General features: G+C 52.2%; 1 protein-coding gene across 1 annotated transcript; it reads right to left on the bottom strand.

Annotated features, from left to right (window-relative positions):
• Positions 1 to 1,090: 1,090 nt before the first annotated feature.
• LOC144491212 (nicastrin-like) lies at positions 1,091 to 12,631 on the bottom strand (the record flags this gene model as incomplete). The annotated part of the gene is made up of 9 exons (XM_078208890.1): positions 12,545 to 12,631; positions 10,821 to 10,925; positions 10,455 to 10,578; positions 9,207 to 9,325; positions 6,892 to 7,037; positions 6,407 to 6,557; positions 5,957 to 6,066; positions 5,615 to 5,767; positions 1,091 to 1,195 (listed from the first exon to the last, which is right to left on the bottom strand). Coding segments are annotated over exons 1-9 (1,056 nt in total), but the record flags the coding sequence as incomplete, so codon positions are not given.
• Between the last annotated feature and the right edge of the window lie 1,703 nt (positions 12,632 to 14,334).

The following is a 14,334-nucleotide window of genomic DNA, read 5'->3' as shown; positions in this document are numbered from 1 at the left end:
GCGATTTCAACCTACATCTCACTCCCTGCATCCTTTAATATCCCAAAACAGTCCCAATGCACCCCCGACCCCCACACTCCCTGAACCCTTTAATATCCACCCAGTCTAATCTCCAATCTCCTTTGCCTGAGGCTCGGGCTTTTTCTCTCTGGAATTGGATTCCTAGGCTTCCTCACCCACAGACCGCAATCAGTAAGGATAGCCAACAACACCTCCTCCACGATCATCCTCAACACCGGTGCCCCACAAGGCTGTGTCCTCAGCCCCCTACTATACTGCTTGTACACCTATGACGTGTGGCCAAATTCCCCTCCAACTCTATTTTCAAGTTTCCTGATGAAGTGGAAATGCTTGAGAGCTTCAATTTTGTGTGTCCAGATCACCAACAATCTGTCCTGGACCCCCATGCCCGACACTATAGTTAAGAAAGCCCATCAACGCCTCTACTTTCTCAGAAGACTAAGGAAATTTGGCATGTCCACTTCGACTCTCACCAACTTTTACAGATGCACCATAGAAAACATTCTGGTTGCATCGCAGCTTGGTATGGCTCCTGCTCTGTCCAAGACCGCAACAAAGGGGCGTGAATGAAGCCCAATCCATCACGCAAACCAGCCTCCCATCCATTGACACTGTCTACACTTCCCACTGCCTCAGAAAAGCAGCAGCATAATTAAGGACCCCACGCACTCTGGACACACCCTCTTCCACCTTCTTCCGTCAGGAAAAAGACGCAAAAGTCTGAGGTCACGTACCAACAGACTCAAGAACAGCTTCTTCCCTGCTGTCGTCAGACTTTTGAATGAACCTACCTCATATAAAGTTGATCTTTCTCTACACCATAGCTGACTGTAACACTACATTCTGCACCCTCTCCTTTCCTTCTCGATGTACGGCATGCTTTGTCCATATAGCACCCAAGAAAAAATACTTTTCATTGTACACTAATACAATAATAAATCAAATCCACTCTCCCCCTCACTCCCTGCATCCTTCAATAACCCACTCAGTCTAATCCTACTCTCCCCCTCACTCCCCACACCCTTTAATATTCCAACCAGTCTAAACAAACATGCACACACACACAAACCTGGTTAAGTTCCACGAAAGAGTCAACATTCTGGAGTTGGATTGGGAAATTCCCTTTTTTCATGTCATACACCATCCGGGAACTGCCGATGTAATCAAAAGTTTCCTGGGACAGGGGAGAACAGCTTTCAACAAAACACAGTGTAGATACTCTATGTAATCCTGTGCTGGGAATGTTTGATGGGAACAGTGTAGAGGGAGCTTTACTCTGTATCTAACCCCGTGCTGTATCTATCCTGGGAGTGTTTGATGGGAACAGTGTAGAGGGAGCTTTACTCTGTATCTAACCCCGTGCTGTACCTGTCCTGGGAGTGTTTGATGGGGACAGTGTAGAGGGAGATTTACTCTGTATCTAACCCCGTGCTGTACCTGTCCTGGGAGTGTTTGATGGGAACAGTGTAGAGGGAGCTTTACTCTGTATCTAACCCCGTGCTGTCCCTGTCCTGGGAGTGTTTGATGGGGGTCAGTGTAGAGGGAGCTTTACTCTGTATCTAACCCTGTGCTGTGCCTGTCCTGGGAGTGTTTGATGGGGACAGTGTAGAGGGAGATTTACTCTGTATCTAACCCCGTGCTGTACCTGTCCTGGGAGTGTTTGATGGGAACAGTGTAGAGGGAGATTTACTCTGCATCTAACCCAGTGCTGTATCTGTCCTGGGTGTGTTTGATGGGTGTGGAAGGGGGTTTTAGGTCAGCTAGCAGATCCACAGGCAGATTTTTAGTTTTAGTGACAGTATAGTGGGAAAGGGTTAAAATGATAATATATAACAAGATAATGTTAACGGTTTGCTCATATGTGAATAAGAGAACAACAAAAAATGATGTGATTTTAAAAGTATCTATATATTGAAATATTAAGGGTTTCTGTATTTTAACGTACGAAATGTATTTTATATATAAATGTTGTGCCTTTGTTTAAAAAGGGCTGCAGGGAAAAGCCTGGGAACTACAGACCAGTGAGCCTCACATCTGTGGTGGGTAAGTTGTTAGAAGGTATTTTGAGAGATAGGATCTACAGGCATTTAGAGATGCAAGGACTGATTAGGGACAGTCAGCATAGCTTTGTGAGTGGAAAATCATGTCTCACAAATTTAAGAGAGTTTTTTGAAGGGGTAACCAAGAAGGTGGATGAGGGCAGTGCAGTTGATGTTGTCTACGTGGACCTTTAGCAAGGCCTTTGACAAGGTACCGCATGGTAGGTTGTTACACAAAGTTAAATCTCACGGGATCCAGGGTGAGGTATCTAAATGGGTACAAAATTGGCTTCTTGAAGCCAGAGGGTGGTTGTAGAGAGTTGTTTTTCAAACTGGAGGCCTGTGACCAGCGGTGTGCCTCAGGGATCAGTGCTGGGCCCACTGTTATTTGTCATTTATATTAATGATTTGGATGAGAATGTAGGGGGCATGGTTAGTAAGTTTGCAGATGACACCAAGGTTGGTGGCGTTGTGGATAGTGAAGAAAGTTATCTCTGATTGCAACGGGATCTTGATCAATTGGGCCAGTGGGCTGACAAATGGCAGATGGAGTTTAATTTAGACAAATGCGAGGTGATGCATTTTGGTAGATTGAATCAGGGCAGGTCTTACTCAGTTAATGGTAGGGCGTTGGGGAGAATTACAGAACAAAGAGATCTAGGGGTACATGTTCATAGCTCCTTGAAAGTGGAGTCACAGGTGGACAGAGCGATGAAGACGGCATTCGGCATGCTTGGTTTCATCGGTCAGAACATTGAATACAGGAGTTGGGACGTCTTGTTGAAGTTGTTACAAGACATTGGTAAGGCCACACTTGGAATACTGTGGGCAATTCTGGTCACCCTATTATAGAAAGGATATTATTAAACTAGAAAGAGTGCAGAAAAGATTTACTAGGATGCTACCGGGACTTGATGGATTGAGTTATAAGGAGAGGCTGAATAGACTGGGACTTTTTTCTCAGGAGTGTAGAAGGCTGACGGGTGATCTTATAGAGGTCTATAAAATAATGAGGGGCATAGATCAGCTAGATAGTCAATATCCTTTCCCAAAGGTAGGGGAGTCTAAAACTAGAGGGCATAGGTTTAAGGTGGGAGGGGAGAGATACAGAAGTGTCCAGAGAGGAAATATTTTCACACAGAGGGTGGTGAGTGTCTGGAACAAGCTGCCAGAGGTAGTAGTAGAGGTGGGTACAATTTTATCTTTTAAAAAGCATTTAGATAGTTACATGGGTATAGAGGGATATATGCCAAATATGGGCAATTGGGATTAGCTTAGGGGTTTTTTTTAAAAAAAAGGGCAGCATGGACAAGTTGGGCCGAAGGGCCTGTTTCCATGCTGTAAACCTCTATGACTCTATTTGTTTGCCTCAGTCAAAAAATGCGAATGCTGCAGAAATAATGATAGAGTTCAGCAGCTAGAATCCATGAGTCAGCAGAATGAACATTACAGTTTCAAAATCCCAGTTATTGAAACATAATATATTAAATAGAGGCATCTATTGTCCAGATATGAAGAAGTGCCTTTCTTATGGGCCCAGAGAAGGCGCTTACCTGATTGTCTTGGCAATGGGTGGCATGGCGGCACAGTGGTTAGCACTGCTGCCTCACAGCTCTAGGACCCTGGGTTCGATTCCCGGCTTGGGTCACTGTCTGTGTGGAGTTTGTACGTCTCCCCCCCCCCCCTCCCCCCGGGTGTCTGTGTGGGTTTCCTCCGGGTGCTCCTGTTTCCTCCCACAATCCAAAGATGTGCGAATTCGGTGCATTGGCTATGCTAAATTGCCCCTTCGTGTCCCGGGATGCGTAGGTTAGAGGGATGAGCGAGGCAAATATGTGGGGTTACAGGGATATGGCCTAGGTGGGATTGTTGTCGGTGCAGACTCGATGGGCCGAATGGCCTCCTTCTGCACTGCGGGGATTCTATTTCTGTGATTCTAATACGCCTGTGGGAAAGGGATTGCAGCTGAGGCATCCTTAACAACATAGCAACCAGGAAGTGGGCTTTGCCAAAAGGAAGAAGTCTGGTATTAGACGGACAAATAGAATATCATTATGTCAAGTAGCGTATCGCAATTGGCTGAGGTAATGTCATGTTCTGGACTGACGTTAACATGGAATGAAATTGAATCTTAGCTAATCAGAAGGAGTATCTTAGATAACGGTATTGTATTTTGGCTCAGTATCTCTGATCTTTGGAGGGATCTTTAGAACTGAACCAGAGCTATTTGACCATCCGAAGGCCTCTCATAACTGAAGGTTAATGTTTGTTTGTCTTAGATGATTTTTACGTTTTAAATAAATCTTGGCTACGTCCTTGAGCAGAGAGCTTGCTGTTGCGAGTTTATTTTAAGTAAATTTAAATTTTCAAGAAGTTAGGTCACCATCGAAAGAATTCCCCACTACAATGGGGACAGTGTAGAGAGAACTTTACTCTGTATCTAACCCCGTGCTGTACCTGTCCTGGGAGTGTTTGATGGGGACAGTGTAGAGGGAGATTTACTCTGTATCTAACCCCGTGCTGTACCTGTCCTGGGAGTGTTTGATGGGGACAGTGGAGAGGGAGCTTTACTCTGTATCTAACCCCGTGCTGTACCTGTCCTGGGAGTGTTTGATGGGGACAGTGTAGAGGGAGTTTTTTCTATATCTAACCCTGTGCTGTACCTGTCCTGGGAGTGTTTGATGGGGACAGTGCAGAGGGAGCTTTACTCTGTATCTAACCCCGTGCTGTATCTGTCCTGGGAGTGTTTGATGGGGACAGTGTAGAGGGAGGTTTACTCTGTATCTAACCCCATGCTGCACCTGTCCTGGGAGTGTTTGATGGGGACAGTGTAGAGGGAGCTTTACTCTGTAGCTAACCCCGTGCTGTACCTGTCCTGGGAGTGTTTGATGGAGACATGGAGAGGGAGCTTTACTCTGTGTCTAACCCCGTGCTGTACCTGTCCTGGGAGTGTTTGATGGAGACATGGAGAGGGAGATTTACTCTGTATCTAACCCCGTGCTGTACCTGTCCTGGGAGTGTTTGATGGGGACAGTGTAGAGGGAGCTTTACTCTGTATCTAACCCCGTGCTGTACCTGTCCTGGGAGTGTTTGATGGGGACAGTGTAGAGGGAGCTTTACTCTGTATCTAACCCCGTGCTGTCCCTGTCCTGGGAGTGTTTGATGGGGACAGTGTAGAGGGAGATTTACTCTGTATCTAACCCCATGCTGTACCTGTCCTGGGAGTGTTTGATGGGGACAGTGTAGAGGGAGCTTTACTCTGTATCTAACCCTGTGCTGTACCTGTCCTGGGAGTGTTTGATGGGGACAGTGTAGAGGGAGCTTTACTCTGTATCTAACCCCGTGCTGTCCCTGTCCTGGGAGTGTTTGATGGGGACAGTGTAGAGGGAGCTTTACTCTGTATCTAACCCCGTGCTGTCCCTGTCCTGGGAGTGTTTGATGGGGACAGTGTAGAGGGAGCTTTACTCTGTATCTAACCCCGTGCTGTACCTGTCCTGGGAGTGTTTGATGGGGACAGTGTAGAGGGAGCTTTACTCTGTATCCAACCTTGTGCTTACCCCCTGGAAGAAGACGAACATGATATTTTTCTGCAGTGTTGTGATGTCTGTTACCCGTGCAAGAGCCTCAGCTGCAGCGAGCAGTGCAATAAATCCGGAAACGGCACTGTCTGCTCCAGGCGCTACACCCCAGAAGAAAGAACTCGCGTCCAGCTGAAAGGAAGGAGGGGGGAGGGCAGGATGGAGAGGGATTAGTGTTAATTGGTTTCAAACAATACAAGTTCAAAGGTCACCACCGGTGTTGCCAAAATGATATTGCACGCCTCCATCAGGAACCCCTCGACCCCACTTCCCCCAAGCTCCCTTGGCTGCAATGCCCCCAGCGCCCCAGCAGTTACTCACTCTGGTGGCTGCAAGCACAAACCGAGCCTCAGGCTGAGCCTTGTCTGACTTGTTTATCGGCCTCGTCACAGCCCAGACATTGTAATCTCCGAGCGGGTCACACACCACCTCTGGGAAGAGAGCAGAGTGACAGGGTGACATAAAGTGGGGGCAGAGGACGAGAGCTCTGATGGGGAGTGGGAAAAGGTGCGCATGAGGGGAATGGAGTGACGGAAAGAGAGAGAGAGAGAGAGGGTTCAGATATGGTTTGAGAGTGATAGAAAGGGAGAAAGAAAATGACAGAGTTGGGGGTTGAGTGGGGGGGAAGGGAAGCAGACCAAGAGAGAGAGAGAGAACTTGAGGGAGAGATCAGGGCAGGGCAGGCGACCGAGAGAGATGGAGATGGAGGGGCAGACACAGAGAGAGGCAGGCTGACAGACAGCGAGGCAGAGGGAGGGATTCTGTACTCACCAGGATTGAGGGTGATAGTGAGCTGTGCTGTATTACGTCTCATACAGGTGACCGTGTCTCTGACTGCGTGCATGTGTGAGGAGAGCTGCATTGCACAGAGCGGATATTCAGGTGGTGTTCCATTGTCAGGCTTATTGTGATTATAGTAACACTGCAGAGAGATAACAGACAATGCGATCAAACCCTCACAGAAACTGCTCCATTAAACGCCGCTCCGAGACTCCTCGATTAAACACCCCTCACAGAGAAGGGCACTCAACCCCTCTCAAGGTTGTTACACAGGAACAGGAGGTGGCCATTCAGCCCATCGAGTCTGTTGTACAGGAACATAAGGTGGCCATTGAGCCCCTCTCGTGCCTGTTACAAGGGAACAGGAGGCCATTCAGCCCCCCTTAAGCCTGTTACACAGGAACAGGAGGAGGCCATTCTGGATCTCAGCATCTACCAGAGGTAACAGGCATTTCTGGGACTGTGTAGTGTCTCACCTCACGGATAGTCTGTGTCTCATTCTGGTCACGTAGCATGAATATCGGAAAGGGGAAATCTTCAAATGACAGGCCGTTGGCGTTCGGGTTCCACAGGGTCGTGTTACAGTTCATATACTCCGGCCCGTAATCCTGAGAATAAACACCTGAAGTAGGACAGAAAGATGTGTGGCGGAGAGGCGAGATGGGAGAATAGGAGGGGGGAAAGGAAGGGAGAGATGGGAAGAGCGAGAGAGGAGCAGGTTGTGGAGAGTGGGGGGGTACAGAGGTTTATAATTATTCAACAATGCCTCAGATCTCTCACCCACCCCATCCCTCCCACAGTCAGAGGGTCAGAACCAGGATTCACACAGGAATTGAGAGTTTCCAAAATATGCTCCCCATTCCCCCACTCCGGTTCCTCTTTGCGCCTCCAGCCCTTACAACCGTCCCCATCTCTAACCTCTTCCAGCCCATACAACCAGTTCTGGTCTCTGTCAAGAATAATAGAACCCCTACAGTGCAGAAGGAGGCCATTCAGCCCATCAAGCCTGCATCGACAGCAATCCCACCCAGGCCCTATCCCCTTAACCCTACTTATTTATTCTAATCCCCCTGACACTATGGGTCAATTTAGCATGGCCAATCAATCTAACCCTCACATCTTTGGAGTGTGGGAGGAATCCGAAGCACCCGGAGGAAACCCATACAGACATGGGAAGATCGGGGGTAGAATACTAGATTGGATTGAGGATTGGCTGACTGACAGAAAGCAGAGGGTCGAGATAAATGTCTCCTTCTCTGGCTGGCGAAACGTAACTAGCGGGGTGCCGCAGGGATCAGTCCTCGGACTCACCTGTTTACAATCTATATAAATGATCTGCAAGTGGGGAAAGAGTGTAACATTGCGATATTTGCGAATGATACTAAATTAGGTGGGAAAGCAGGCAGTGAAGAGGATATAAAGATTTTGTAGAAGGATATAGATAGACTAGGAGAATGGGCCAAAATTTGGCGGATGGAGTTTAATGTGGATAAATGTGAGGTTATCCATTTTGGCAGAAAAAATAGAAGGGCAAATTATTACCTAAAGGGAAAGCAGATTCGAAATGCTTCCGTGCAGAGGGATCTGGGTGTCATGTTCATGAATCTCAGAAAGACGGTATGTAGGTGCAGCATGTAATAAAAAGGCAAATGGGATGTTGGCATTTATTGTGAAAGTAGAGAATTGTTGTTGCAATTGTATAGGGTGTTGGTGAGACCACATCTACAGCAGTGCCCAGTTTTGGTCTCCTTATTTGAGGAAGGACATAGTGGCATTGGAGGCAGTTCAGAGGAGGTTCACCCGATTGATTCCAGGGATGAAGGGGTTGACGTACGAGGAGAGATTAAACAGTTTGGGCTTGTACTCGCTGGAGTTTAGAAGGATGAGAGGGAACCTGATCGAGGTATCTAAAATTTTAAAATGACATCGATAAAGTAAATGCAGATCAAATGTTTCCCTCTTATGGGGCAATCTCAAACAAGAGGTCACAGGTATAGGTCGCGAGGCGGTAAAGTTAAAACTGAGGTGAGAAGGAACGATGTCTCGCAGAGGATGGAGTTTGTGAAACGCGCTGCCCCAGAGCGCGGTGGAGTCTGAATCGTTGGATGGTTTCAAGAGGGAGATAGATATATTTCTAACTAAAAAAAGGATAAAGGGACACGGGGAACAGGCGAGGGGGCGAATTTGAGACGAGGGAGAGATCAGCCATGATCCGATTGAAAGGCAAAGTCGGCTCGAAAGGGCTGAATTTGCATACTGCTGCCCCTAATTCCCATGTTTCTATGTTCTTCCACACAGTCACCCAAGACAGGAATTGAATCCGGGTCCCTGACGCTGTGAGGTAGCAGTACTAACCACTGTTCCCCGGTGATGTCCCTCGGTTATACCACACTTGGAGCACTGTGCATAATTCTGGTCTCCATCTTGTACAACAGGATGTAAAGATTCTGGGGAAGGGGCAATCGAATATTTGCAAGAATGATATCAGAACTCAGAGGTTATGCCCACCAGGAAAGTTTGTACAGGCTAAAGCTCTCCTCTGGCACAGGGCAGACTGAAGGGAAATCTCAGTCTCTCGGAACATGGGGGATATCAGAACTTGTGACTGTTAATGCGAGACAGTCGCTGATAAATCAAATGGGGAATTCAGGAGAAACTATGTTACCTGGAGACTCGGTGAGAATGTGGAATCAGTTCCCACAGGGGGCAGTTTGAGGTGAAGGTGATGTAATTCGGGAACTGCAGCTAAAATGGCGGGCAGTTCCATCTGAGGTACACTGGACAGACTCACCGTAGCCGGCATTGGGGCACTTCAGCTGCGGCGAGAACTGGCTGGTCTCGGGCGTGCTCGGGATCACCACTGCAACACCAGCCACCCGGTCCTGTGCCTTTAGCCTCAACATGACGTCCCTGAGGAAGTAACAGAGGAATTATGGGAGGCGGCAGAGCGGCTGCTGGGAAACCAGGAACTCACCATCACTCCCGAACACAGGAGCAAAGCAGGGGTGCATTCGGCACCTCCAGCCTGCTCGCTCACTCGGCAAGCCTGTGGCTGAACTTCTCCCTCATCTCCATTTTCCCACCCGCTTCTCCCATCTCCTCAACTCCCTTGAGTGTCCAAAAATCTCTTGATTTCCATCTTGCATCTACTCAGAGACTTTGCATCCCCGGCTTTTTGGGGTAAAAAATCCCAAAGATTCACAAACCCTCCGAGTAAATCAATGCAAAATTCGTGCCCCCTTATCCGGAGGATGTGACCCCCCCCCCCCCCCACAGCTCTCTCAGCCAGGGGCAGGGGAGGGGCCAAGCCTCTCAGCATCCACCCTGTCAAACTCTCTGAATATTACCCCTTTCAGTGCGTTCTGGAACTCCAGACAAAGGAAGCCCAGTCTCCTCAATCCTTCCTCACAGCACACTCCTTCCGGTCCCAGGAATCAAGCCAGTGATCGTGGGCTGCTCTACCTCGAAGACAATGATGTCCTTCCTTAGATAAAGAGAACAAAACTCCACACTATTCCAGCTGTGATTTCAACCTGTACAATTGTACAAAGACCTCCTTATTCCTGTATTCCAATAAAGACCCATGTCCCGTTGATCTTTCGAATTGCTGGCAGTGTGTGTGTGCAAACTTTCTGGAGGTTCTTCTACGGGGCCACAGGCCTCCCTCTCAATCCTGACACTTCACCCACCCCCATCACCTGACTCCCTCCCCATCCAAAAAATTATTCTGCATTTCTATTCTTCTGACCAAATTGGAGACGCTCCTTCGAAACTCCACTGCACCCTTTTCATAACAGAATATCACATCGAACACTGTCATCAACCAACTTGAATCGGATACTCATAATGAAATTGTGGATAGGGATACAAATAGCTGCGACCCCGACACTATTTCACTGTGCTTCTCGCAGGTGATGCAGAACTGAGGGCGCGCTGTGTCGCGCCGCTGGACAGGTGCTGGGGGCAGGGGGTGCGACAGGGTTTGCACCAAGAGTACGCCGAAGGGTGTGCTGCGCCAGAGATTCACCAGCTCACTCACCTTCTAAACATGTGGGTCTCCAGAAGGACTGCGTATGGAGGGTGTGGGCCCTCCTTGAAGACCCAGGCCAGGTCCTCTTCCTTTTCTACAAGCTGGATGACGCCAGTGTCACCATTCAGAGAGGCTGTGGGTCAGTGGAGAAAAATCGACCAATCAATTCCAATTCCTCCAACCCCACCCCCCGCCCCCATTACCAGGGCACTCACCCTTCCCACACGTTTCCCTTGCCCTCCCCTCATGACGCGCCCCTTGCTCGCTCTCCATCACGATGCCCCAATGTTATACCCCTGGCCACCCTCCCGCTTGCACTCCTCCCCGCCCCCCCCCACTCCATGCGGCGACCCCCACCCCTCGCTCCCCACTCACACTGACAGCCGATCTGGTGGGTTGAATTCAGGAGGCGCACACAGGCTGCCTTTGCTTTTAAGTTGATGTAAATCTTCTCCTCCACTGAGTTAGCGCTGCAGAGACCTGGAAAAGATGGGGGGGGGGGGGTGGGGGTTTGGCGAGAGAGAGTGAGAGCAAGAGAGAGTGGATGAGCTGGGGCAAGGCGAGCAAGCCAGCAAGCACACAGGGCAGCGTTACCTCTCCCCCCCCCCCCTCCCTTCCTCCCCACACCGCCCCTCTCATTTCCCTTTTTCCTGTCCCTCCTCCTTTTCTCGCTTCCTTCCCCATTTCCTCCTTGCCCTCTCCATTTTTCCCTTTCTCTCTCCCCCCTACCTATCGATCTCTCCCCTTCAAATGGTGAAGAAGTGGAAATGGCTTCAAGTTTTTGGGTGTCCAGATCACCAACCACCTGTCCTGGTCACTTCATGCTGACGCTATAGTTAGAAAAAAAAACACCAATGCCTCTACTTTCTCAGAAGATGAAAGAAATTTGGCATGTCCACCACAACTGTCACCAACTTCTACAGAATGCTTCCATAGAAAACATTTTGTCTGGTTATACCACAGCTTGATATGGCTCCTGCTCAATCCAAGGCCACAAGAAGCTGCAAAGGGTCGTGAACAAAGCCAACACGCAAACCAGTCTCCCATCCATTGATTCTGTCTACACTTCCAGCCGCCTAGGAAAAGCAGCCAGCAAAATCAAGGATCCGCATGCCCCAGACATTCTCTCTTCCACCTTCCTTTAGGAAAAAGATACAAAAGTCTGAGGACATGTAACAACCGACTCGAGAACAGCTTCTTCCCTGCTGCCATCAGACCCTGGAATAGACCTACCTCATATTAAGTTGATCTTTCTCTATACCCTAGTCATGACTGTAACACGACATTCTGCATCCTCTCCTTTCCTTCCCTATGTATGATATGCTTTGTCTGTATAGCGCACAAGAAACAATACTTTTCATTGTATCCCAATACATGTGACAATAAATCAAATGAAATGTGACAATAAAAATTGAAATCAAATAAATCAAACAGAAAATACTGGGGAAAAAAATTGCACCATAGAAAGTATTCTTTCTGGTTGTATCACAGCTTGGTATGGCTCTTGCTCTGCCCAAGGCTGCAGGAACTACAAAAGGTTGTGAACGAAGCCCAGTCCATCACGCAAACCAGCCTCCCATCCATTGACACTGTCTACACTTCCTGCTGCCTCAGAAAAGCAGCCAGCATAATTAAGGACCCCACGCACCCCGGACATTCTCTCTTCCACCTTCTTCCATCAGGAAAAAGATACCAAAGTCTGAGGTCACGTACCAACCGACTCAAGAACAGCTTCTTCCCTGCTGCTGTCAGACTACTCAATGGACCTACCTCGCACTAAGTTGATCTTTCTCTACACCCTAGCTATGACTGTAACACTACATTCTGCACCCTCTCGTTTCCTTCTCTATGAATGGTATGCTTTGTCTGTATAGCACACGAGAAACAATACTTTTCACTGTATCCCAATACATGTGACAATAATAAATCAAATCCCCTCTCCCACCCCTCCTCTCCCTTCCCCTGTACCTCCCTCACTCTGTCTGGGCTTCCCCCTCCTCTCTCAGACTTTCTGTGAGGTGCTGCAGCTTCAAATGGGGTTTGTGACTGAGTTTTCTGCCAGATTGTTGGTGTTGAGAGAGATTTGGGAATATATTTACCCCACAGCAGCGTCAAGGTGAGGAGGAAGCTCCATTCCTCCATCTCCAGATATCTCTTTCCTGCCTGCTTCACTCTCAACTTTGACCTTCCGGGAAAATCAGCTGACCAGCCACTCAGTGACATCCGGGCCCTGCGGACCGAGGAGGGGAGGAAACAGAAGTGACGTTGTTTGAGGGAATGTGTCGAAGGGCGGGGTCAATGAAGCGTCTGACGTCACTGCGCACGGGGGCCGGCGTATGTTTCCTGACGTCATCACGTTGGATGCCTTCCGTCAGGAGGAGGGTGAACTTCCGGTGTGACGTGTCCGGGTGCTTCAGAGAGACAGGAACCGGGAGAGAGGGTTAGAAAAATACAGGGTTCGGGGGGGGGGGGCTGGGTGGGCGAGAGAGGGGGGGGGGGGGCTGGTGGGCGAGAGAGGGGGGGGGGGCTGGTGGGCGAGAGGGGGGGGGGGGGGGCTGGTGGGCGAGAGGGGGGGGGGGGGGGGCTGGTGGGCGAGAGGGGGGGGGGGGGGCTGGTGGGCGAGAGGGGGGGGGGGGGGCTGGTGGGCGAGAGGGGGGGGGGGGGGGGCTGGTGGGCGAGAGGGGGGGGGGGGGGGGCTGGTGGGCGAGAGGGGGGGGGGGGGGGCTGGTGGGCGAGAGGGGGGGGGGGGGGGCTGGGTGGGCGAGAGGGGGGGGGGGGGGGCTGGTGGGCGAGAGGGGGGGGGGGGGGGCTGGTGGGCGAGAGGGGGGGGGGGGGGGCTGGTGGGCGAGAGGGGGGGGGGGGGGCTGGTGGGCGAGGGGGGGGGGGGGCTGGTGGGCGAGAGGGGGGGGGGGGGCTGGTGGGCGAGAGGGGGGGGGGGGGCTGGTGGGCGAGAGGGGGGGGGGGGGGGCTGGTGGGCGAGAGGGGGGGGGGGGGGGGGGCTGGTGGGCGAGAGGGGGGGGGGGGGGCTGGTGGGCGAGAGGGGGGGGGGGGGGGGCTGGTGGGCGAGAGGGGGGGGGGGGGGCTGGTGGGCGAGAGGGGGGGGGGGGGGCTGGTGGGCGAGAGGGGGGGGGGGGGCTGGTGGGCGAGAGGGGGGGGGGGGGGGGGGCTGGTGGGCGAGAGGGGGGGGGGGGGCTGGGTGGGCGAGAGGGGGGGGGGGGGCTGGTGGGCGAGAGGGGGGGGGGGCTGGTGGCGAGAGGGGGGGGGGGGCTGGTGGGCGAGAGGGGGGGGGGGGCTGGGTGGGCGAGAGGGGGGGGGGGGCTGGTGGGCGAGAGGGGGGGGGGGGGGCTGGTGGGCGAGAGGGGGGGGGGGCTGGTGGGCGAGAGGGGGGGGGGGCTGGTGGGCGAGAGGGGGGGGGGGGCTGGTGGGCGAGAGGGGGGGGGGGCTGGGGGCGAGAGGGGGGGGGGCTGGTGGGCGAGAGGGGGGGGGGGCTGGTGGGCGAGAGGGGGGGGGGCTGGTGGGCGAGAGGGGGGGGGGCTGGTGGGCGAGAGGGGGGGGGGGGCTGGTGGGCGAGAGGGGGGGGGGCTGGTGGGCGAGAGGGGGGGGGGCTGGTGGGCGAGAGGGGGGGGGGGCTGGTGGGCGAGAGGGGGGGGGGCTGGTGGGCGAGAGGGGGGGGGGCTGGTGGGCGAGAGGGGGGGGGGCTGGTGGGCGAGAGGGGGGGCTGGTGGGCGAGAGAGGGGGGGGCTGGTGGGCGAGAGAGGGGGGGGGCTGGTGGGCGAGGGAGGCTGGTGGCGAGGGGGGGGCTGGTGGGCGAGGGGGGGCTGGTGGGCGAGGGGGGGGGCTGGGTGGGGCGAGGGGGGGGGCTGGTGGGCGAGGGGGGGGCTGGTGGGCG

This window comes from Mustelus asterias, unplaced genomic scaffold (assembly GCF_964213995.1).
Source record: "Mustelus asterias unplaced genomic scaffold, sMusAst1.hap1.1 HAP1_SCAFFOLD_4732, whole genome shotgun sequence".
Lineage (NCBI taxonomy): Eukaryota > Metazoa > Chordata > Chondrichthyes > Carcharhiniformes > Triakidae > Mustelus > Mustelus asterias.
Note: the sequence above shows the minus strand (reverse complement) of the source record. Positions and strands in the feature narration are given on the sequence as shown.